The following is a 23,315-nucleotide window of genomic DNA, read 5'->3' as shown; positions in this document are numbered from 1 at the left end:
TGCGAACATACCAAAGGTGAACCTTCAAGTGAGGTAAAAACTTGGGGGGAATTGTTTCCTCCTAAATGGGTGCTACTGCGTAACCCCACGTGGGAATATCCTAGCCAGTGCAGGTGGGAAGTACGCATCCCATTGGACGACCCCCTTCCGCGTTTCCAACGAGGTAAGGAAGCATGCACACGTAGGCATACGTATTTTACCCTCCGTTTGCCCTCTCTTCACCATATGTTCTTTCTCCTCGTTCATTTTTTCCCGTGTGCACTCCCTCTGACTATGCTTTTCACTAAAGTGGGTCATCACCAAGTGGGGGGAGAGCCCTCCAAGCAGAGCAACAGGACTTACTACATATGGCCTCACTCAGCTGCGCCTCCGGTGTTTTAAAAAGGAATTGCAAAAATGGGCCCTCTTTATATTTTTCTTTATGCCTGTGCGTGGTGAGCAAATGGGAACGGATTGAACAATTCTTCCAACCTGCGTCACCCTGTGGTTGGCCCTCCTTTCGAACGCATAAAAAAAAATGTACACAACGTGAGTGTATCGAATGGGCCACGTCAATTTTGATGAGTGAACCCCCATGTGTATGTAACGCTAAGGTGAAAAAAAAAAAAAAAAAAAAGAGAAAAACTCGACGTGTTAAAAATGCCCCAAGTGTAGATAATCAAAAGGGGAGAAACAGAATGGTAACCTTTCGCTGAGTTGAAATGTATTGCCAGTAGGGACGTCCCACATTTTTTTTTTTTTTTTTTTTTTCAAAAATTGAAAGTAACGCTTCCACATAACTACTGCTTCCTTTTCTTCGTTTAAAATGCATTCATGACGGCGTACACTCGTCCGCGCGAACAGCCAAAATGGTGAATAGGGATACGCGCTTACACGTACAAACGGATGCGTACGCATATTGACGCGCTTCGTACGTTTGGCGAACTGCCCCCTCCGCGGAAGTTTTCCTGTACTCCTATTTTTGCAATTCCTTTACCGAGCGCGAGTGAAACGTTTATCATGGCTGGGGGAGATCACCTCATTACGCAGTAAAACTGGAGCGCCCCACATGAGATTGAGGGGGTGGGATGAATTTCCACCCCGCGTATGTCGCACGGAGTGTCCTACGTGTATATGTGCGCTCAGATAAACGCATTCGTGTGCTGACATGTAAACACCTGTGGCATACATGTGCTGCGCGCGCCCTGGCAGGGCACACAAAGGAGTGATTACAAACGAGGGAAAACACACCGCTTCGTCTTCCTCTCTGCAGCATTATCGAAGTAAATTGCCTATCCGAAAATCACAGCAATATTTTGTACAAGTGCTTGTCAAGCGATGAGTCTTTAAAGCAAAATGAAATGTACAAACGTGTGAACATATCTGGCAGCCTCATAAAAATGTAATGCGCGAAGGGAAAGAAAAAAAAAAAAAAAAGAGAGAGAGGGATAGAGAGAGAGATGCAACGACGCAACAATGCAACGACGCAACAATGCAACGACGCAACAATGCAACGATGCAAAGATAACAAAACTAAGCAAAAGAAAAACCACATGGAAATTTTCTCCACGTCCCTTTTGCCGCGCTTCCTTCATTTTACGCGCCCTTTGCATGTGTCACCCCCGGCTGCCCCACAGCGCAGCTGGGTATCCCCACGTCGCCTGGAAACTTCTCCCGGCATGTGCCGCGGAGTTACGCGCTTGAGGTAGCCACCAGCGGGGCGATCAGTTTGTTTACTTGGCTAATTGTTTCTTTGTTTGCCTCTTTGTTTGCCTCTTCATTTGCCGCGTTACTTGCCTGCCTATTTTTTTTTTTTTTTTTTTTTTCGCCACGCGTACACCGCGCACGCGCCCTCCCCCCTACAAGCGAAAACCACGAAGCAAAAAAAGTACGGTCGGTCCTACTGCATGTGCTCCATGTGAGGACGTTTTGCGTGTGGTATGATAGGCGTACGCCGCGGGGTGGCGCCATTATGCGGCAGTATGCGGAAGTATGCTGCTTTCGCGTCGCGTCAGTTGGCCACTCTTTGCCCCGTTTCGCTTTGCGTTCCTTAATTTGCTTTTTTTCACCTGACCGTGCAAGGCGTTTTTTTTTATCGCTTCCCCCTCGGCCATTTTCATGACTTTCCATTTTGTTTGTTCCTTTCCGTTCGTTTCATCGTACATTCTGCATTTGCCCAGCCGGATGTGTAAGCAGGCGGTACATTACGCAGCACTACGTCGTATGCCCCGCGCGTGTACACGGAAAAGAAAATTTACTACATGTTGCCTTTTTTTTTTCAAACGGAGAGAGCAAAGCAAAACGCGCATGTGCCCATTTGCGCAATAGCACAAGAAAATATAAGCGAGCGCACCTGTTTGGAAATTTTTTTTAATTCCCCGATTTGTTTCCGCAGAGAATTGCAGAGCAGCACGTGCGAGGATATAAGGTACAAGGCGAAAAACATTTACGACTATTTGCATTTTTTTTTTAAAACCATCGAAACGTTTGCCTGACGCGCGGAGGGCAAGCACCCAGCCATCGAAACTGTTAAGCGGTCGAAACAGCCCAGCCGTCGAAACTTTTCACCCGTCGAAACTTCTCACCCGTCGAAGTGGCCACCCCCCCCGGCAAAATGAACGGCGAAATTGACGAGAAATGCATCAACGAAATCCGCATGCTGTCGGCGGAGCTGCCGCTGAAGGCCAACAGCGGGCACCAGGGAGCGCCCATCGGGTGCGCGCCCATAGCGCACATCTTGTGGGCCTACGTAATGAACTACTACAATGAGGACACGAGCTGGATGAACCGGGACAGGTTCGTTCTCTCGAACGGACACGCCAGTGCGCTCCTCTACACCATGCTGTACCTGACCAAGCAAGGACTCACCATGGAGGATTTGAAGAACTTCCGGCAGCTGGAGAGTCTAACCCCAGGTCACCCAGAGAAACACATCACCAAAGGGGTGGAAGTGACAACGGGGCCACTGGGACAAGGAGCATCCAACGCAGTTGGGATGGCCATCTGTGCACATAATTTAGCCCAGAAATATAACACCCAGGAGTTTCCCATTTTTAATAATTACGTATACGCCATATGTGGGGATGGCTGCATGCAGGAGGGAGTATTCTGTGAAGCCGCTTCCCTCGCTGGGCACCTAGGCGTGGGGAGGTTAATCCTGCTATATGATGACAACAAAATAACAATTGATGGGAACACAGAACTGTCGTTCACCGAAGATATAGAGAAAAAGTTTGAGGGGTTAAAATGGGAGGTTAGAAAAGTGCCCAATGGGAATACCGACTTTGCAGGTATATTAACCCAAATTGAGGAGGCGAAAAAGAATACGAAGCAGCCATCATTAATCATTGTGCAGACGGCTTGTGGGTATGGGACGAAGGTAGAGGGGACATGTAAGTCTCACGGGCTGGCATTAAAAGAAGAAGATTTAAAAAAAACGAAAGAACTTTTTGGCCTAGACCCAGAGAAGCAGTTCCACATTTCAGAGGAAGTAAAAAATTTCTATGAAAATATTGTAGAGAAAAAAAAAGAAAATTATCTCAAATGGAAAAAAATGTTTTGCGATTTTACCGTCAAGTACCCAGAGACGGCACAAGAAATTATGAGGAGGTTCTCCAAGGAGCTTCCCCACAATTGGGTGGAAGTGCTACCCAAGTATACCACTTCGGATGCTCCCGGTGCGACTAGAAATCTCTCCGGGGTTGCCCTAAACTGTATTAATAAGATCCTCCCCGAGTTGATAGGCGGAAGTGCAGACCTGACGGAGTCTAACTGTACCGCCTTGAAGGAAGAAAAGGACATCACGAGAGATTCCTTTGCAAATAAATACATACGCTATGGGGTAAGGGAGCATGGGATGGTGGCCATCACCAATGGGATTTCTGCCTATGGGGGGTTCGAACCCTTTTGCGCAACGTTCCTGAATTTCTACACCTACGCATTTGGTGCGCTAAGATTAGCCGCCCTCTCCCAGTACCACATTTTTTGCATAGCGACCCACGACTCGGTCGAATTGGGGGAAGACGGACCGACTCATCAGCCCATTGAAGTGCTGGCCTTACTAAGAGCCACTCCCAATTTGAATGTGATTAGACCAGCTGACGGGAACGAAGTGTCAGGTGCGTATTTGTGCCACTTTAAGAATCTGAAGACTCCCACCCTGGTTGCCCTGTGCAGAAATAAAGTGCCCCACTTGAAGAACACCTCGGCAGAACAGGTCCTAAAGGGGGCCTACGTTCTGGAAGACTTCAACAACTCGAATGATAAGCAGAAGGTCATTTTGGCTGGGTGCGGTTCGGAGCTGCATCTCTGCTTCGAGGCGAAGAGCATTCTAACGGAGCAGCACAATCTAAACGTCCGCATTGTGAGTTTCCCTTCGTGGAATTTATTCCAACAGCAGTCAGAGGAGTATCAACAGTCCGTGATGATGCACCACGACGCGAAGGTTGTCAGGTTCTACATAGAGCCTGCGTCCACCCACGGATTCGACACCTACTTTAATGTCTACCTGGGCATCAACCAGTTTGGCTACTCCGCCCCGAAGAACCAAATATGGGAGCACCTGGGCTTCACCCCGGAGAACATCGTTCGGAAGGTGCTGGCCTTTATAGAGGCCCACCTGGGGTAGTAGCGGTGGAAGAGGCGGTACATGCGGTAGGTGCGGTAGCGGCGCAAAATTGCGCCCTGCAGTCGGCCCCGCATCCGTTCATTTTCTCACCCCCTTATTTTTTAAAGTACACAAAATGCACTGTTCTTTAGCCCCACTTGAATTAGCGCTTTCTTTAAAAAAAAGAAAAGAAAGCCGCCCATATTTGTTGTGCTTCACCTTACATAGAACGAACGTGCATTCCTTAGCTTATGCCCCCCTTTCATGGTTACCTCCTTTGAAGTAGCTACAAAAGTGGCGCGGCTGCCCTGCCACCTGCGCTTGGGGGTGAGCAGCAAAAAAAAGAAAACACTCAAAAGTGCTGTAGCAAAATGTGTTAAAAGTATATTAATAAACGAAATAGAGTAAAATGTAGCAGAATAATGAGGTGGTGCCGTTTCGGATCGGGCCTTCTTAACCTCAGCGTCCGAATAGGCACCCTCCTTTTTGCTCCGACCCTTTCGGTTTAACCGTCCGCCACGAGCTTCTCACGTTGCTGCCGCTGTTTATGCCAGCAACGAAACGGCTTCATCACGTGGGCCGGGGAGGAAACCCCTAACGGTTGCATGCTAACGTGGTAGTAGATTAACATGGCAACAGATTAACATGGCAACAGATTAACATGGCAACAGATTAACATGGCAACAGATTAACGTTAACACCACGCAGACGTAAAAAAATGATAAAGAAAGGTGCACAAATTGGGGGAAAAAAAGAACCGTGGTCCTTTGGAACTGCAAGCGGCTGCCGCCCCGCTGCCACCCCTCACGGGAACTGCCTCTTGAACAAAAAAATGTGCCCCACGTGGTAGGTAAATATCCCCTGCGCGGTACTCACCTGGACGTCGTCATTCTGTATGTCAAGGACAGTTCCCTCGACGACCTTGCCGTCATCCACGACGAGCACTTCGTCGTTTACTCTGTTGGGCTTCAAAGGAATCACGGCATCGGACACGATGCTAAAGGACGTTTTCTCGGTTGCTATTTTTAGAATAGTGTACAGGCTCTTCTTCATTACTTCTGTAACTCTCCCAATTTCGTTGTAAAAGGGCCCCGGGGTTATGACCTTAATCATAATCCCTTCGACTAGCCAAAGGGGGGACGCCTTCCCTTCATTGTTCTTGTCTCGATGTGCGTCCATGAAATTAGACGCACTGGTCGCTCCAGGGTTGTTCACCCCTCCATTGATGCCACCAGTGCCTGGGGCGTCATCCCATTTTCCTAGCCCCTTGGAGGTGCCGCTTTTACCGCCTCTTCCCCTGAGATCGTCATATCTTTGGTCGGCATTAAGCACGTGGGAACCGGGTCCTGTCCCGTACTGTCCATTGGGGAATTCTCCCTCCGGGTTGCCCCCTCTGGTGGCACTTATTTTGCCATCCTCATTCATTCCTCCTCCCCTGCTAGGTGGCTCGTTAAAACTAATCGGGTCACCTGCTCGCCCGTTGCGATTGTAGCTATAACTGCTGTTACCGTTTGGGTGATTTTCGTGTGAAGTCCTGGCCCAGTTTCCTTCGAAGCCTTTCTGGTCGTGCGGGCGAAGCGCGTCGTGCTCCACTTGAAAGCCCCCTCCGCTTTCACTCCTGTGCGGCAGTGGGGGCAGCGGGAGCTGGTGGCTGCCATTCGTCCCCTTCCACGGCGCGGCGTGGGAAGAGGCGCTCGCGCTGTACGCACCGTTCGCACCGCCAACCACCCCGTCGCTCCTTCGCCAGTCGTGCCGGTCACTCCTGTTTCTCCACCTCGGGGAGGCGTCCAACCCCTCGCCCGCTAGTGCGCCGCCCAGCCCGTTGCTCCCCCCTTCGTTGTAATACCTATCATCCGTGAGGTTGTAATTCTCCCTGAAAGAGTCCGCAATGGCGCACTCGGTTCTTTTCTGCCTAATGGTCTTGGGCTTGATCTTCAAGAGGAGGGTAAACTCATCCCGTTCGGCATCGATGACGTCTCCGAGGAGGCCCTTATAAACGCCGCTTAAAATTTTGACAGTTTTCCCAATGAACGACTGGTAGGTATTAACCCTCCTGGGGAGCATGCTACTATTCACCCTAAAAAGATTATTATGGGTGACGATTTTTTTCTTCTCATTTTGGTTCCCCGTGAGTATGCAATTCTCATTGTCCAGAACGACAAACCCATTGTCTTCAATCTTTTTGTTAATCTTAGCAAAGACTTTATTTTTCCAAATGTAGTTCACCACGGCCACTTTATTTTTGTGAATCCCTCGCACCACTTGGATGACGTCCTTCGCCTGAATGATGTTTCCATTTTCGTCTTTACACACTTGGCCAATCGCAGACCGCTTCGAAGTGATGGTTCCAATGGTGGTGTGCAAAGTTTTGTTATTGCTTGTTAGGACTCTAATGTGCTTGTTCCTATCGATGTAGGTTAGGATGCCAATTTGCCTGTCGGTGAGTTCTATCAGGTCGCCAATGGAGAACCCATTGAGGGAGTTAATCCCACCGAGTCCCTCACTACTGCTATGCTCACAGGCAGAGAGGTCTTGAATGGAGGACCTAAATTCGGTGTTCAAAGAGGGAGAAAAAATAAGAGCGACATTTTCCTTATAATCAAGTAGCGAAATGAGTCCACTTTTTCCCTTATGAATTCCATTAATAACCGTTACGTTATCCCCTTCGAGGAAATACTTAGTTACATCACTTGGGAGGAACTTAAAATTTTTTGCCAAATTATCCGGATTGATGGTCAAGACATTTTCACTCACATTGGTTATGGTACCTATAAGGTTGTATAACTCTCCCTTCATAATTTTGACCCTCTCCCCCTTCTTGAATAGGTGCAGCGAATTCTTATTGATGAAAGATTTGCTCACGTGCAGGTTGATGTCCTCCTCATTGGTGTTATTTTTATTAAAGTCTCTAATTTCCGTCAAAGTAATGTTGGCATTTTCCGAGATTAAATATTTTATGTTCATTTTTTTTAAAAGGTAGCCATTTTCTTCAAAAATGTTATTTTGATATTTTATCGTTCTAGGGTAGGGTCCATGTTCAATGACTCCTCCTATTTGTTCTATTTCTTCCCGATCGAATAGCTTTTTTAATGGCCTTTCTTTTTTTTTCTTCCTCTTAATTTGTAACGCTTCGTCTAACAATTCCAGTTGTTCATTTGCCGTTTGGCCATTTCTGGCATCCCCTCCGATGGCAGTTCCTACAGGTATGATGGCCCTGCTACCGTGGCTATTCATTTCGAATTTATCCCCCAAGTAATACGATTCAGTCTTCCCACTGTGCTCATCGAACATGGCTGAGGGTCCCTTGCTCATGGAGCCAGTCAACCCCAGGTGGTAGTTCCCCTTCTTAAAATGGTTGTACTTATCATATTCGATTCTGGGGATTAACCTGACGATGGCATAGATGCCCTTCTCGTGCACCTCAAATATTTGGCCTATATCATTCATGTACACTCCTCTCTTAATGCGGACGTATTCATTCACCTTTGGGATGATGACTTTGGAGTGGCACATGGAAAAAATGGATGTTAACTCTTGCACTGGTACTATGGTAATCTCATTTAGGTTAATAAATTTGAACCCTAAGAGGAATCTCTTTAGCATGTATAGACTGTCCGCCTCGACGTAGATGTACCCTTTGAGGTTATCCGAGACGTACACCCCCTTGATGTTAAAATCGTTGTCTTTCAATTTCATATATTTGTAGTAAATTCCCATGGCTAGATTTCTCTCCACTCCATTTCTGAACAACTTTATCAGCCACATTTTGGGGCTATCAAACGTCGACAAGCATTCACCTTCATCGAAATACTCGTCTTCATCTCCGGACATCTCCTCATCTGTTAGTGTCTCCCCATCTGTAAGGGTATCTTTTATTTCCTTTTCATTTTCATACCGTTGCGATAGCTTGTTAATGGTCTGCGCTAGGTGGTTCGTTCCACTCTTCAGCTTCGTTTCGTACATTTTTTTTTTCTCCAATTTTTTGGCCTCTTCAAACTCCTCTACGTAGGAGCTGGCGTACTCCTCCTCCTCGTCATCGTCCCCCACTTGCGCCTCTGTGTCTAGGAAGGTCGACAGGTACCTCTTCTTTGACAGTTTCCTCTTTTTCAGTCCACTCGCCCCCCCCTTGCTGGTGGCCTTTCTTTCCCTGTACTCGGCGTCTCCCCCATCATCGTCATCGTTATCGTCATCACCGTCGTCATCGTCGTCATCACCGTCGTGTCCCCCGTCTTCCTCTTCATCGTCGTCCTCCTCCGCCTCCTTATCCACGTACGGGGACGTATGCTGGTGTTCCTTTTTCCGCTTCCTGCGCGCGCCCCCTTCGGCGGGGTCATCCGCCCGGTCATCCGCGTTGCCCACCGCTTTATCAGCCGCGTTACCCTCCGCCTGCTCCTCCTCATCGTCGGCGTTGAACAATTCGTTTCCCTCCACGCTTGCCTCGCTCATGTTGTTCGCCCAGGGGGGGAGCAGAAAAGGGAGGGAAGGAAGGAAGGATGGAAGGCGGTTGGGGTCCGGTCCTCCGCTTCGCACGGTAAAATATATGTACGCTACGCCACGTTCTTCCCGTAACGCCGCTTACAGGGTGGTGGGCCGCTGAACGCGCTCCCCAAGCAGATCCGCAAGGGGATGTTACAGCCTCTTCGGGGGGGCGCTCAAGCTATGCAAACGAGTTAAAAGGGAACCTTAAAAATTGCGCCTCTCCACTTTGCAAAAGCGTCACGTGGCGAAATGGGTGAGCAGTCAAAAGGATGGGCCGGCACGTGGAAAAATAACCACATGGCAATTCCGCGAATGCGCAAATGGGCAAAGTCGCGAGGGAGTTGCGGGTTTACTGCAAACTTACTGCGCCCACTTGGCCAATCCCGCGAAAACACCTTCAGCGCATGTCACACGGTATGTAAAATTGTATCATACGCATATGTATTTTAATGCATATGCCTGTCGCAAGGCCGAGCGAATTGCATGCCGCGCGGCGCTTCATCTTTGCTGCGCTCAGTTTGTAGTCCACTCGGGCGTTTCATTTGTTAATGCGGCGTCACGCCTTTTCATAAAAAAAAAGAAAAAAAAAAAAAAGGAAAATCGGTATACATTATACATTTATCATTTTATTTTCTCCGTTTTGTGACCCCTCATTTTTGATGCAACGTTTTTTATTTTATTTTATTAAATTTTTTTTTTTTTTTCTCCTGCGCGCGAAAATGAAGCAGCCGTTTGTTCGCCAAAACGGGGGAGCCACAAAATGAGGTGCTTTTTTTTGCAAGCTGCTTCACAAAGGGGAACTGGTAACCCTGTGTGCGTCAAGTCACTTGTTCTCATGGCCGCATAACCGCATAGCCGTCTGGCCGCTTATACAGGTGGATGCCCCGTGGAAAAGGCACATCTCGCGTGACCGCACGCGGTGGAACCCCCCGCACACATTCTCACCCGTTCGGCCATCTGATTGGACATAAAAAACACTTAAGGGGCACAATAAGTCTTAACAGCCTCTTTGCATCGCGCTTAAAAAATGAAAAGATAAAAAAATATGGGTAATCACCAGTGGGGGGAAATTCACCCCTGTGTGCGTGTTCTTCCCCACCCCCACTGAGTGTTCCTTTGCTGAGAGAAGCCGCAGAAAGGTCATGGCCGTGCGCGTATTTGGTCTCCCTACTGGACTTGCAAAGTGAGCATCCCAAATGGGCCTTTACATCAGGTACGTAAGGACGCACGGGAAAACGTCTATCCCCTGGTTATAGACCCAGACACAACCTCCAGTCTATGGCGTAGCGAACGCGCAACTCAGACGAATGGAGGATGCCCATCACGTTGACGGCAAACAGAACAGCTTTGCCATGAAGGGGCAGGTACAAAAATGTAGGCCTGACTGCGCAGCTGCATCGCGGTGATGCTCCTTCCAAATGACAACGTCATTTTTATAACCCCTTCGCCATTGCAAGAAAAAAAAAAGAAATATTTATTTCCTTTCGAATTTGCCCCCGCCTTTATGTCCGCAGTTCACATAACAGAAAAAAGAAAAAAAAAAAAAAGGATAAAAAAAGAAAAAAAAAGATATAATAAAAAAAAATACAAAAGCGCTAACACGCTGCCACATTAAAGTGTTAATTAAAAATGGACGCAATTAAAAATATGAATGCGCGAAGTATTCTAATTCGAGGTAAGGGGGGATTCTAAAAACGGCACAAAAAAAAAGGGGGGAAAGAGAAGCGTGCGGGGCAAACAAGGGGAGAAAACAAGGGGAGAAAACGAGAGGAGAGAACGCGGGGAACAAACGTAGGAGGCAAACGTGTGGGGAAAGCGCACAGATAGGAGTGCCGCTTTCACCACTGCTTAACAACTCGGGGGCGAAAATAAAAATAAAAATAAAAATAAATAAATACGGACCACGCGTTTGTCACAATAAGAACAAAGGGCAAACAATCATCAAGTGGTAACTAGGCGAACTGCGCGCACATGTACGAATGGGTACCGATGTTGTGCATGCGCACACAAACACACACACATAGAGAGAGCGAGAGAGAAAGGGGTAAGGGGCACGAAACTGCTGCGATGCATGCGGAACTGCGCGCATTGGTGATATACCCCGAATGGCGCGTCCTAACTGCACGCTCGACTTGGTTTCTTCAAACTGCAAACAACGCGATGTTCCATGGGTGCCTTCCCCGAATGATCAGCCGAGTGGTCAGCCGAGTGCTCATCCGAATGCTCATCCGAATGCTCAGCCGAGTGCTCATCCGAATGCTCAGCCGAGTGCTCAGCCGAGTGCTCATCCGAATGCTCATCCGAATGCTCAGCCGAATGCTCAGCCGAATGGCTCAGCCGGCTTAGAGCTATAACCCAATCTCCCTGTACTTGTACTTTATGATCGTCTGGAAAAGCAGCAGCAGGGCGATAAACGTTATGGGGATGTAAAACTTCTGCTTCATATCAACGGAGGACAGCATGCTGATGGTCTGGCCCACGGAAACTGCAAAAAGGAAAGAAAAAAGAGGAAAAAAAATGGACAGTGGAACGTTATGAGTGTATGCGGGAGAACCGGGTCGATGCGGACAGACGGGCAAATCACGCATAGGCACAATTTCGCACGTGCGCACTTACCCAGGATGATCGTGTTGGGCATGAGCCCTATGTACGTGGCCAGCGAAAAGGGGATCGCGGGAAGGGCGAGGGACGCTACCGAAATGTTTATCAACGCATTGGGAAACACAGGAGTTAACCTTAAAAGGGCAATGTAAAAAAACAAATCAAGTCTACTCTTAACTCTCTTCTTTATCTGCTCATCAAACTTAGTAAGTGGCTTCTTAAAAAAATATTCTATTACTGTACGCCCATAATTCTTAAAAATAAAGTAAGTCACTAGGGGGGAAATTGTCGAAAGTAGGGAACAATAAAATATGGAAAAAGCATAATTGTAAAACGCACCAATTAGTATAGTTATGATACTCCCCGTCCCTGTCATCCACCATAAAAATAAGGGGAAGGCTTGGTAAAAAATATATATTAATGAGAGCAATATGAGCAATATAAAGCCATGTTCATTTTTGTAGGAAATTAAAGAGTCATACAGAATTTTAATTTTCCCTTTGCTGTTCAATGTTACGATATCATTAAAATTTTTTGGAATCAGCGTTTTTAGCTTCTGCTTGCTTTCTATGTTTAGGCCTGCATGGAAGGGGATGGCAAAAAAAAAAAAAAAAAAAAAAAAAAAAAAGGAGCGGTATGAGGGGGTTGCTCAAGTGTTACCTCTTATAATGGTTACATTTCTGAACAGTTGGAGGTGTGCGCTCTCCTTGGGGCTAGACGCTCCGGCGATGAGCACATAAGCGTATACGCACACACGTGCGCGCTGCGCATCAGCTGACTCACCCGGAATGAGACAAACATATATCGTAATCACCACGACGAAAGATACGAATATTAGGGAGAGGTAAACGAGGTGTAACTTCAGCTCTTTGCTTTTTACTTTTGGGAGGAATAATATATCAGTTTCGTTTGTCACATTTTGTGTTTCCTTTTTTTTCATCTTTGCGACTTGCATGGTCTAGTTAAAGTTGCCTGCACGTTAATGCGATGCTGTAGGTGTGTGCGGTGTCCACGGGTGGCGAGGAAGTGAGCAGTACGGCACATATGCGCGTGTACGCATATGTTATGCAGTCATGCCCGCCGATAGGTACGCATTTACAAACATATAATCTCGTCCGCTGGCATTGTGCGCACTTCCGCAGATGTTCTCGCGCGCTTGAGCGAACTCTCACCTGTGTGTCCCCCCTCTCGCTTGGACTTTCTGCGCGGTTCCCCTTTTCTTTCCTCTTCCGTTTATGGCCAGTCATGTACTTGCGCGACGCTGCCTTGTCCCATAAAATAATCACGTAAATCTTTAAAATGAAACAAGCAAACGGGTATGCAGTTAAATAATTCGCTTAGCTGCTTTTATAAGGCATTTTCAATTTTTATTAGCTTGTATGCAAAGTACTTAACTTCTTTTTTGCGTATCATATGCACGTAATGTGCTTCGCCTGGTTAGCATATATATATGCGCGTATGCTGTATATTGGGGAGTAATTTTTTTTTTTTTTTTGCGCAAAGTGTTTTTTTTTTTTATTACTTTCCAAAGCGTTGTGAAAGGTTACTCACAACACGTGCGCTGCTGGCGCGAGTACCACGAAGGAATGAAAAACTTGTGAAGCGCCACTTGTGCGGGTGCCACGAAAAAGTTGCATAATAATTTATCGTCCCGGCACCAACTCTTAGTTTTTGCCTTTTGCGTTTTAGCTATTTGCATTTTTGCATATTTACATATTTACATATTTACATTTTTGTATTTTCACTTCTTCACATTTTTGCATTTTTTCCCTCACCTTCCATGGTGCCACCATCTCACGCTTCCTGTTCGTCCAGGTGAATGGTTGCTCCAGCCCTGGAGCACTGGGCAGTGGTACATGTTCGATCAGGCGGCGGTCTTTCCCTAAGAGGAAGTTCGCGCTCTTTGCGTGCTCTGCGATTTTTTGTCACCCAATTGTTGGGCGCGTGCCTGTGTATATGTATGCACTCGCGCGCGGGTATATATATTGGCCTGCCTTTTCCCTTTTATATGTTTACTTCATCCCCCCACGCGTGTCAACTCGTTTATGCAACCATCTGTAGCTACGATCATTTGCGTTCCTTCCGCGCATACGTACATTATGCTACATGTACGTTTGTGTGTGTGTTTTTTTTTACGCGATAAAGGCGCACTGCGACGCTTAGTTGCTGCCCAAGGTCAGGCCTTTTTCCCTTCCAAAAAGTGGAACACGCTGTGCAGTAGGATTGATGTCCAGGGCCATCCGCGCCATTCGCGCCATCCGCAGCTGCTAGCTTTACATTATTAAAATTGAGAAAGTTTTATTTTATTTTTTATTTTTTTTTTTTTTAATTTTGGCTGTTTATCACGTAATAGCTAGATTTTTCAAAGGGCAAAAAAACAAATTATTCACAAATGCTAAAAAAAAGGAAGTCAAAAGCAGCTTTGCCATGTGACAACATTCCCTATGTGATTATACACTTAAGAGAACGTATGTGCGTATGTAAACGTGCATTTATTTATAAACACACCGATTGGCACTTCCCCTTCAAATATGCCATTTTCCATTTGAGCGAAATGCAAAATGGACTTGATAACCAAAAAAAAAAAAAAAAAAATGTGTACACCTTCGAACAAGGCACACATTCTGTAGCAGCCGAAAATGTGCAAATTGCACACTACAGATATGTACAAATGGACACGTCGAATTGTTCCATCTTTCCCTGTGCGCGATGTTGTAAAATAATTGTGCAGAACACTTCCATTTGTGAATATGGACTCCCCTTTTTCTTTCAAAACGGTCCCCGAATTACACCATCTCGTTTGAAGAGAACCTCCGCTTCGCACAGACCTCTCATTTGAACGTATCACCCATTGCGCAGCAGTTCTCCACGCATACGACTATATGTGTGCATATGCACAACCTATGTGGGTACTTTAAAATGGAAAACTTGCAATTGCCGGTTCACCCACCCTTTTCTTCCGAATCATCCCGCATGAAATAATCAAAGAGCGAAAATATTTTATTAAAAATGTAGTAATAATTTGTGCCTATGCAAATGCCTATTACTAGGCCTATGACTAGTCCGGTTGAAAATCCCCAAATGGATTTTGTTGCTTCCTTTTCTATTTCGTCCAATTCTTTTGATGCGAAGTAGTGGCTCAAGGACGCTCCGCCCAGGAACAACGCTGGTAGGTAAAATGCATTTCTCCTCAGGAATCGTTTAGGCATATTTTTATCTTTTTAATTTTACCAAGGTGGACGGGCGATCTTCGTCTTTGCCTTCGCCTTCGTTTTCGTGCTGGCAAACGCGGTGCGCACGTGGAGCATACGCAACGTGTACATATGCAAATCTATGTGTGCCCCTTCTCCGTTCGCTCGTACAATCTTAACACATTCAGTAGTCTTCCCCGGCAGTCATGCTTCAAACGTGTATCACGGTAAAACAGAATGGCTTTACTTCAAATTCATAATTTGGGAAGGTATCGTAAACACTGCCCATGTATTACGGGTGCGCCTTTCTCCTCAAAATATGCGTAAAAAGAAAACATTATTTGCCTTTATACATTTACATATATTTCATGTGTATGTATGCACGTATGCATTATTTTCGTGGTCATTTAAAAAGGTTTAACTTGAAGGGAAAATGGGAATGCAAAAAGTTGTCCATCCAAACCAAAGGAAAACTTTTTTTTTTTTTTTTTTTCTCATTTTTAAAAACGCAAACTAATGTGCATATTTGTGTATCGCAGATTATTTTTCAATTTACCATTCGAGAATTTACAATCATTTGAAGTTTTACACAACTTGGCGCAATTTGCACCAGAAATGTGAGTTAGGAAAGAGAGCGATGAGGCGAACACGTGCCATGTAGCAAAAAAAAAAATGCTGACGCGTTTGTGCCGGTGGGGTATGTGTATACTTACGCTTTTACCACGTTTTATTGTGCCGCTTTGCTTCTTTTTTCCCAACATGCAATCCCTTTGTTCTATTTTTGCTATACCAAAATGTACGTAAATGAGAGGCACAAATGTATAAATGCGTAAATATGCAAATGCCCAAGTACTCGTTTGTGTACGTTACAAATGGCAAAGTGAGAGGCTACGAAGTACCGGCAAAATGAAACAATTCGAAGAAACATAAAAATTGGGATATGTTGAGGAATTTTTTTCTTTTTTTCCCCTTTTTTGCGAAAGAGGGGAACCCTTTTTTCCACGAACAGCGCGGATAATGACACTCCGCATAATTCACGAATTTAACTCCATTGTGTACTCTCCGAAAAAATGCTCAGAACATGTATTATGCGCAGTCACCCCATTCGTAAAGTCACTAAGAGAAACATCTGCACAGCAAACAGCGAGCAGACATCACACAGGCACATTTCCAACTTAGTGCTATGTAAAGCGCAACCGCAGTTGCAACCCCAGGTGCAGCCACCATTTGGACCTACATTCCTCAGTCAAAAAAAATTCTTCGGGGTAAAAAGAGTTGTTCAGAAAAGAAGTAAGGCTAATTTGAATGCAGCTTGAAAAATATGTCTGCATATTACGAAATGTAACCGTTGTGACAAACGTGCGTTTAACTTCTACGCTTTAAACGTTTCAGTTAAAACGGAAGGGGAAATGCAAAGTTGAACAGCCATATGTTTTGACGTGCACGTCTGTCTACACATCATGCGAGTATGTACATGTGTGTGTCACTTCTCTTCCACCCACCAAACATTTCTCAGAGTACATGCTAAAATTAATACAACCGCACCAGGAAAAGTTTGACGCGGAAAAATACAAAACCTTTTTGGAAAAGGAAAACCTACGTGAAAAAATTGACATAAACAACATCAACATCGACAATGAAAAGGAAGTCGAATTATATGAAAATTATTTACTAAATTATAAATACAACAAAAGGGAAGTTGAGAAGAATGCACCGCTGCCTCTATCCCTGTTGTCATCTTCCTTCATAAGAAGAACCATTTACTCTAACAGGGAACACGTTTTAAAGAATTTAAAAAACATTAACTGGAAAAAGTATTGTTGCAATGTCAAAGGTGTGAGGTGGCATGCTAGTGGGGCGTGGCGCGTCTACTTCTGTAAAAGAAATTACCAGCATAATTTTTTTGTCAAATGTGACTGCTATTTTCGAGTAAGTATTTACGGTTTTGAAAAAAGCAAGGAACTCGCCGTTCGGTACAGGAAACGGTTGGAGTATGAGTACATACTGCTCATGAAGCGCTGGAAGGAAATCGAAATGTAATGGAAAAAAAAACGAAAAAGAAAAAATAACGAAAGAGCAAAACAGCAGTAAATTTACTGTAGCTGATTAAACCTCCAGATAGCCAAATTTGTGCATTTTTTTTTTTTTTTTTTAACGTTCATGTAAATGTGTGTAAATATCCTACATGTTCATAATTTTTTTCAAATTTTATCACCTATTCAGGGAAAATGCTAAAAAAAGAAAAATGATAAAAGAGTCCAAGAAGAATAACGAGAACTTTGATCAGGAAGAAGATAGTGAACAAAAGGACGACGAGGGGTACTACGGAGAAAATTCAAAACGCCAAGACGTAAACTATTAAGTGGGTATACACCCGTAGCTGGTGGAACTTGAAAGATAATGTGCAAATAATATTGTGACAAAAGGGTGAGCCCCATTTATCACTAAATTGGCTTTTAACTTTATTTGTGCGCTTTCCGTATGTGCTAATTCGATTGGTCATCTTGTGTTAACCTGGTTGTTAACCCAGGAACATGTGTTTCTTCTTCTTAGACACGTTTATAAACAAAATTTGTTTTTTTTTTTTAATTATACTCTTTCTAATTCATTTCACAAATTCATTAAATTAACCTTTGCATAATAGCTGAATTAATCTACATATAATTTGCCTCCTTTTTGGACCACTTTAGGGTGTAATTTAAACTCGAAACGGTTTAAATGGTCTTCTTTTTTTTTCTTTTTCCATATGCGCAAAAACGGTTAAATACATGCGATGATGTTCACAAAATATAAAACAGTAGAGCTTTTATTCTCTTCCCTCCACCCCCTAAATGAAGCGTCTGCAAAAGGTTTACGCAACGAAAAATTGTGAAAAGGAATTTGGAGCGCATACGCATGTTTACACTTTGTTCTTCTTTTCTTTTCCGCCCCTGTAAAATTGCCGCTCGGATGTTATCAACAAATTGTAAAAAAATAAGAAAATCATTTTAGCCTTTTTGAAAATGTTGCAAATGAATGGAGCAAAAAAAAGGTCTTGCGTTACTTTTTTGCACCTTTGTTATACCTTAATAGTTTCATTATTTTTTTTTTTCTTGATAAGCGCACGTCGCTAATTTCACGCAGTTAAAAATGCCGAACAGAAATGCGTAGAGTGAGAAACCGCTCTACGTTGAAACACCGTCAATTAAAAACATTTAATGAAAAGAAACTGTAACGAGATGAAAATAAAAACAGAAACTTACGAGCGCGTAGAAATATAATCCCCACTTTTGCTAAGTTATTTTACCTGTGTAAAATAACTTCATTATGCTTCTTCTTTTTCACGCAAACTTTTTCTAAATTACAGGAGCAGAAACATTACTCCCTTTAACAATTTAAGCCGTTCATATTTTCCGCAACTTTGATACGCCCCACATTACATTTTTTTTTTTTTTTTTTGGTACCTTCGAATGTGAATACTTGCAAGCGTATGTGAACATGTGCGTGTTTACGTAAAAGCAGGTGATTCCACCCAAAAAATAAGTAACATTACATTGGAAACTCACCCCTTTGCAAAGAGAGCAAAAAAGGATAAGCCACTTCACACCAGATATACTTCACCAAGTGGGATTTCCCCTTTTGAATAAGTTCCCCCTAATGTTACGTTGACTACACTTTATAAATTATGGTAAGCATAGAAAGAGATGACAAAAGAGCGCTACAAGGTTTAGCCTTTCTGAGCCATCCTTCCGTCCCTCTCCTGTGTGGTCCATTTTAAATTTTCACCTAACAACACACCGAATATATGGCCTTTTCTCCCCCCTTCAGTTGCGGCTAAACAATGCAAGACTTTTTTTCAAAAGTAAAATTCGATTAAGTGGCGGCAAGCAGCATCCCAAATGGGTTGTAAAGGACAAAGAAAAGTATAACATATACACGTATGATAATTCCTATTATGGGGAAAATTTCAGATACAACAATTTTATCCTACATTTAAGATCATACAAGTATTATATTGACTATATAGTGGAGAACATTTACAGATCTGTTAAAAATGGTGGAAAATTTTTCTTCAATCCTGTGAAGAATATTATATTAAAACACAACCCAGATGTTCGTTACCAGTTGGTAGCGCTTATGGCTTTTTTCGGAACCACGTCAGCCATAACATGCTACCACAATGGCATCTACCAGAACATTATTGATGTGACAAATATGCTGGAGTTGGGAGTAGTAGACGATATGAAGGACAACAGCTTTTTCGACACGCAGAGCGAAATGCAGGGCAAAAATATCGACGATTATAGTAAGGACCATGAAAGGTTGACCGACTTGTGGTAGGTTTCGTGTGCACGACGTTTACGTGTGGGGGGCTTCCTGCATGTCATAGTGCATCCCATAGTGCATCCCACGGTGCACCCCTCGTGTGAATAAATGCTTCCCCCTGCGCGCCACTAAAAATTATGTGCAATTTTCGCGCAAATGTTTGCCCACGTTTTACCCCTCTCGCCTCCATGATTAGGGAACGGGCACTGAAGGACGCGACGCAGAAAAATAGCTTTGACCAACTGTGCAGCTACTTGGTCATAAAGGATGGCGATCCCATAGTTAACTTTAAGCCCAAGCATATCTGGAGATATAACATGATTCCCTATGGCGAAAATAACCCAGACACGAAGACGTTTGAAATTCCGGCACACGAGAAGCCCTTTAGATCCTTTGCATTAAACTTCACATATAATAATCTCTCAGGAAATTGGGGAGATTACATTGACAGAAGAGACAACAAGGGATCTTTGCTAAGACCGTCAAGGTACATGTTCACGGATGTAATAATACCCGCCACAAAATAATTTTAAAAACAATTGAGTTGCGAAGTCGCCTGCGTTTACGCGAGTGTACATATATGTGTGTACAACGCGGCATGCGTTCGCTGCATATATATGACGCACACTGCACATTTGCGACGCACACTGCACATTTGCGACGCACACTGCACATTTGCGACGTACGCTGCACATTTGCGACGCACGCTGCACATTTGTGACGCACACCGCACACATGTAACATACATTGCACATGTGTGTACACGTGTACGCCTTTTTTTAATAAATAGAAAAAATTATTAATTTGAAAAGGATGTAAATGTAAAAAAAAAAAAAAATTATGTCATGTGCGAAATGAATTTGCTTTAATTCGTTCATTTAGCGAAAATTAAAAAAATGCAATTAAAAAAAAAATCGAGTTAAATTAACCACGATGTGTGCACGGTTAAAAAGTCGAATGGGGTACGAATGAGATTACTATAAAAATCAGTTTGGGGGGGTGCAGTCATGCTGGTCACGCACGGTGCGTGCCTCACCCCAGGCATACACATATATACATACATACATTTATATATATATATATATTACATATAGTACGCATGCGCATACACATACGCACATTTGGAAGCGTAGTGGGCCTCCGCTCAACCCGGGCGCCACCTACGGAATGTAGTTGTTCGCATTGTAGAAGTTCCCATTGGGATACACTCCGTCCATAGGAACCGCCCCGGGGTACAAAGGATTAAAACCGTTTTGCGGAGGCATTTCATTAAAAGGGGGGTAATTCATCATGTATGGCGCATATGGTGCAACTTGCTGCGCATACATGTTAAAATTACCTTGTTCGTTATGCTGCATGAAATTATTTTGTGGATTCATATTTTCTGGCAATTTATTGCCATTCCCGTTGAATGCCATCATTTCAATGGGAAAGGGGGGGGGAACAGGGACAGCCACAGGCATGGTCACAGGCATAGCCACGGGCACGGGCATAGTCACAGGCACAGGCACAGGCATGTTGCTGCTTTCGTAATTCATATTATTGCAGAAATTTGGCATAGGGTTGTTAATAAACGGCTCTGGTGCATTATTAAAATTCATATTTTTGTTTGGATAGTAAAAATACGCATTGTTATTTAAATCTGGCTGGCTCTGATAGCTATAATTCATGTTAAATTTATAGGGGTTATTATCGAAACTTTCCTCTGCACCTAGATGTACTTTCTGCTTTTTACTTTCATTTGTATTCATATCGTCTAACTTCCTTTTACAATCTAAGTTCATTGAATTTAAGACGGACTTGAGCACGTCGTCAAAGTTTTTATTTTTAATTAACAAATATTTTGAAATTCCCCTATGAACCCACGGCAGTTTGTAATAATTATCATCATTGATATTTGCCGCTTGGTCGTATATATAGTTATTATCGTTTACACTTTCGAAGTCTACTGGGAATTTGCTATTCATCACATGGTCAATAAAGCCACATGGGTTTTCATAAAAATTTGTGTAACGTAGCCTTAGGCTATTTTTCTGTTTAATTTTACATAAGATGTTTATAATCTCCTCATCCATGTTGTCTATTTCGCTTTGTATTCCATTTAGCTTTTCAAATATAGAAATTGTTGGCGAATTTAAATTCGCTTCTTTTTTATCACTGTCCTTGTGCGATGAAGAGCCTTCTTTACCTGACCGCTTTTCTTTCTTACCTTTTTCTTCGCACACGTTTGTTTCGCCCTCCTCTTCGGCGTTCTCACGATGGGAGGTTTCCTCTTCTGGTGCATCTCCATTCTGCTCGGCGCTGCTCTTCGCCTCAACGGCTTCGTCCGCTTCGTCCGCTTTCCCATCACACTCGTCTACTTGCTTGCCTTCTTTGGAACTCCCCACATTTTCAACATGACTCTTGCTCATTTTATCGCTGCTGCCATCCTTCGATTCATTCATTTTCAAAAACTGTAACAAATTACTGAGGCGATGTGAATCCAGAACAAATTTTTGAAGCTTGCCATCTTCGAAAGCGATGAAGGGTTCAAAAATGTCCACTACGATATCGTAGATGCTCTCCGATTCATCCTCCTTCTCTAGATCAACGACGTGCTCTAGAACTATCGGCTTCTGAATGGAAACATGCTTCTGTAAAATTCTGGGTAACTCACAAAATTCGTATTCATCTACCTCTAACACGTCTCTTAACACTTCATCCGTTCTCATAATCCCATTCGAATCAATTAATTCCTTTTCTAGGCTATATTCATAAATACGCTTTATAACTTCCGGCATGGTTTCTTCGGGGGACTGCATAAAATTCTTTAACTGAGGCGAAAGTTCGAAAAATGGTATTTTTTGGTCTAAAAAAAGAAATATTTTAATTGTCTCCTTTTTTTTTTCATTCACTATACGACTAAATGTTAGCTTATCACAATCGTAATAATTCTTATTATTCTTATCATAAATAATCGTTTCTTTGTCTCGCATAACCATGATGGTTGAAAAGAAGGATGTGAATTTCATAACAGTGGTGTTGCAATAATCTATCTGCTCATTCGCGTCCGATAAATCATCGATGTCTGTGCCTGAACATTTGCTGTCCGCATCCTTAGTTCTCGTCTTACTTTCGTCTACTAAATGGCTCAAATCGTTATCATCATTTTTGCTTGCGTTGGCTGGGACCGTATGCACGCCAGGCGAATCAGCATCATTATGGTAATCACTTTCATCGGCATTTAAAATATAGCCATGAATGTTAAATGTAAAAGACGAGGGAGAAGCATACTTGTAAATATTCTCCGAATCTGCTATTTCAATATCAGCTGGATAATTCATTTCTTTGTCGCCATCATTGAAAACGGTGTAGATGTGTACCCTCAACCTGCGTCTTACCTTTTCTGTCTTTAAGGTTGATGAGAATGCTTCGTTAATGTAATAGTTGCTCATGTCAATACATCTATTTATCTCCCCTTCATACTTCACCAACGTTTCAATTAAATTGTAGTTTTTTTCGTCTATCTCTTTAACCGTCCTGGTAAGCACTGTGTTATATAAATTCTTAATAACATCCTCCTTGTCATAGTAGTTACTATCAGCAAACAGGCAATTCGAATTTAAACGATCTATAGGCTCCATGTATTCTGTCGAATTGAGCGAGGACTTTCCAACAGTATGTACACAGGTGCGTAACAAACAAAAGCTCCAAACCAATTTTCGTAAATCCTTCCGTTATCTTTGTGTTTGGTTAATAACATGCAAAGTGATGCTAACAGGTGAGTTATCATTCATTGAAGTTTTGTAATTTAAAAGTTAAAATTAAAAAGTTGAAAAAAAATAAAACTACCTTTAAAAAAAAAAAGGTGGGGGGGAAAAAAAAGCTTGCATTCATTTTTGTACTAACTTTTAACTTTAAACCTTAAAAAACACAAAAAAAAAAAAAAAAGTCCACTTAACAAATTCCATAATGTATACTTCTTAATGGTAACAAATAATGAAAAATATATATAATATCCTCATAATTTTACTTTTTACATACAAACAAAAACAAAAACACATAAGTAGCTGTACTTGAATGTAAAATCACATAGAAAAAATGCTCATTAAATTAAACGTGAATGTAAATGTGAATGTAAATGTAAATGTATATGTTATATACATAATACATGC

The 23,315-nt window shown here is 43.3% G+C and overlaps 7 protein-coding genes across 7 annotated transcripts, besides 50 other annotated features; 3 read left to right on the top strand and 4 right to left on the bottom strand.

The window, feature by feature from the left end:
• The first annotated feature begins 474 nt into the window (after positions 1 to 474).
• Positions 475 to 529: a microsatellite.
• A 275-nt stretch (positions 530 to 804) lies between these two features.
• PVX_113675 (transketolase, putative) lies at positions 805 to 4,606 on the top strand (the record flags this gene model as incomplete). The annotated part of the gene is made up of 3 exons (XM_001616076.1): positions 805 to 1,028; positions 1,253 to 1,381; positions 2,375 to 4,606. The coding sequence occupies exon 3, from the start codon at positions 2,594 to 2,596 to the stop codon at positions 4,604 to 4,606; it is 2,013 nt and encodes a 670-aa protein (XP_001616126.1). The 5' UTR covers positions 805 to 1,028; positions 1,253 to 1,381; positions 2,375 to 2,593.
• Positions 1,004 to 1,046: a microsatellite.
• Positions 1,189 to 1,292: a microsatellite.
• Positions 1,294 to 1,410: a microsatellite.
• Positions 1,901 to 2,028: a microsatellite.
• Positions 3,070 to 3,097: a microsatellite.
• Positions 4,415 to 4,554: a microsatellite.
• On the bottom strand, positions 4,543 to 9,031 carry PVX_113680 (trancription factor, putative; the record flags this gene model as incomplete). Its single annotated transcript, XM_001616077.1, has 1 exon — positions 4,543 to 9,031. One exon carries the CDS (start codon positions 9,029 to 9,031, stop codon positions 5,390 to 5,392), a length of 3,642 nt encoding a protein of 1,213 aa, XP_001616127.1. The 3' UTR covers positions 4,543 to 5,389.
• Positions 4,905 to 4,930: a microsatellite.
• Positions 5,621 to 5,654: a microsatellite.
• Positions 5,765 to 5,791: a microsatellite.
• Positions 7,314 to 7,335: a microsatellite.
• Positions 7,523 to 7,613: a microsatellite.
• Positions 7,634 to 7,660: a microsatellite.
• Positions 7,705 to 7,735: a microsatellite.
• Positions 8,236 to 8,278: a microsatellite.
• Positions 8,420 to 8,451: a microsatellite.
• Positions 8,508 to 8,561: a microsatellite.
• Positions 8,991 to 9,016: a microsatellite.
• Positions 9,032 to 9,453: 422 nt separating the features above from the next.
• Positions 9,454 to 9,478: a microsatellite.
• Positions 9,479 to 9,612: 134 nt separating this feature from the next.
• Positions 9,613 to 9,639: a microsatellite.
• A 145-nt stretch (positions 9,640 to 9,784) lies between these two features.
• Positions 9,785 to 9,821: a microsatellite.
• Positions 9,822 to 11,284: 1,463 nt separating this feature from the next.
• Positions 11,285 to 11,369: a microsatellite.
• A 43-nt stretch (positions 11,370 to 11,412) lies between these two features.
• Positions 11,413 to 13,109, bottom strand: PVX_113685 (hypothetical protein, conserved; the record flags this gene model as incomplete). Its single annotated transcript, XM_001616078.1, has 4 exons — positions 12,838 to 13,109; positions 12,449 to 12,637; positions 11,681 to 12,244; positions 11,413 to 11,549 (listed from the first exon to the last, which is right to left on the bottom strand). The coding sequence occupies exons 2-4, from the start codon at positions 12,618 to 12,620 to the stop codon at positions 11,413 to 11,415; spliced, it is 873 nt and encodes a 290-aa protein (XP_001616128.1). The 5' UTR covers positions 12,621 to 12,637; positions 12,838 to 13,109.
• Positions 11,597 to 11,647: a microsatellite.
• Positions 12,118 to 12,138: a microsatellite.
• Positions 12,297 to 12,406: a microsatellite.
• Positions 12,361 to 12,391: a microsatellite.
• Positions 13,110 to 13,337: 228 nt separating the features above from the next.
• Positions 13,338 to 13,415: a microsatellite.
• Positions 13,416 to 14,036: 621 nt separating this feature from the next.
• Positions 14,037 to 14,075: a microsatellite.
• Positions 14,076 to 14,160: 85 nt separating this feature from the next.
• Positions 14,161 to 14,187: a microsatellite.
• A 342-nt stretch (positions 14,188 to 14,529) lies between these two features.
• Positions 14,530 to 14,577: a microsatellite.
• A 30-nt stretch (positions 14,578 to 14,607) lies between these two features.
• PVX_113690 (hypothetical protein, conserved) lies at positions 14,608 to 14,874 on the bottom strand (the record flags this gene model as incomplete). Its single annotated transcript, XM_001616079.1, has 1 exon — positions 14,608 to 14,874. One exon carries the CDS (start codon positions 14,872 to 14,874, stop codon positions 14,608 to 14,610), a length of 267 nt encoding a protein of 88 aa, XP_001616129.1.
• Positions 14,618 to 14,647: a microsatellite.
• A 69-nt stretch (positions 14,875 to 14,943) lies between the features above and the next one.
• Positions 14,944 to 14,994: a microsatellite.
• A 38-nt stretch (positions 14,995 to 15,032) lies between these two features.
• Positions 15,033 to 15,054: a microsatellite.
• A 370-nt stretch (positions 15,055 to 15,424) lies between these two features.
• Positions 15,425 to 15,449: a microsatellite.
• Positions 15,450 to 15,487: 38 nt separating this feature from the next.
• Positions 15,488 to 15,512: a microsatellite.
• A 45-nt stretch (positions 15,513 to 15,557) lies between these two features.
• Positions 15,558 to 16,896, top strand: PVX_113695 (hypothetical protein, conserved; the record flags this gene model as incomplete). Its single annotated transcript, XM_001616080.1, has 2 exons — positions 15,558 to 16,146; positions 16,373 to 16,896. The coding sequence occupies exons 1-2, from the start codon at positions 15,927 to 15,929 to the stop codon at positions 16,894 to 16,896; spliced, it is 744 nt and encodes a 247-aa protein (XP_001616130.1). The 5' UTR covers positions 15,558 to 15,926.
• Positions 16,121 to 16,161: a microsatellite.
• Positions 16,359 to 16,380: a microsatellite.
• A 25-nt stretch (positions 16,897 to 16,921) lies between the features above and the next one.
• Positions 16,922 to 16,947: a microsatellite.
• A 673-nt stretch (positions 16,948 to 17,620) lies between these two features.
• Positions 17,621 to 17,767: a microsatellite.
• Positions 17,768 to 18,076: 309 nt separating this feature from the next.
• PVX_113705 (hypothetical protein, conserved) lies at positions 18,077 to 19,712 on the top strand. Its single transcript, XM_001616081.1, has 3 exons — positions 18,077 to 18,523; positions 18,664 to 19,172; positions 19,358 to 19,712. The coding sequence occupies exons 1-3, from the start codon at positions 18,521 to 18,523 to the stop codon at positions 19,686 to 19,688; spliced, it is 843 nt and encodes a 280-aa protein (XP_001616131.1). The 5' UTR covers positions 18,077 to 18,520; the 3' UTR covers positions 19,689 to 19,712.
• Positions 18,807 to 18,841: a microsatellite.
• Positions 19,126 to 19,155: a microsatellite.
• Positions 19,605 to 19,639: a microsatellite.
• A 229-nt stretch (positions 19,713 to 19,941) lies between the features above and the next one.
• Positions 19,942 to 19,991: a microsatellite.
• Positions 19,992 to 19,997: 6 nt separating this feature from the next.
• Positions 19,998 to 20,045: a microsatellite.
• A 264-nt stretch (positions 20,046 to 20,309) lies between these two features.
• Positions 20,310 to 20,361: a microsatellite.
• PVX_113710 (hypothetical protein, conserved) lies at positions 20,322 to 23,066 on the bottom strand (the record flags this gene model as incomplete). The annotated part of the gene is made up of 1 exon (XM_001616082.1): positions 20,322 to 23,066. Exon 1 carries the CDS (start codon positions 22,782 to 22,784, stop codon positions 20,322 to 20,324), a length of 2,463 nt encoding a protein of 820 aa, XP_001616132.1. The 5' UTR covers positions 22,785 to 23,066.
• Positions 20,739 to 20,761: a microsatellite.
• Positions 21,950 to 21,982: a microsatellite.
• Positions 22,204 to 22,268: a microsatellite.
• Positions 22,615 to 22,655: a microsatellite.
• Positions 22,954 to 22,995: a repeat region.
• Positions 23,067 to 23,315: the final 249 nt, after the last annotated feature.

This window comes from Plasmodium vivax, chromosome 11 (assembly GCF_000002415.2).
Source record: "Plasmodium vivax chromosome 11, whole genome shotgun sequence".
Lineage (NCBI taxonomy): Eukaryota > Apicomplexa > Aconoidasida > Haemosporida > Plasmodiidae > Plasmodium > Plasmodium vivax.
This window is presented reverse-complemented; position numbering and strand designations above follow the sequence as displayed.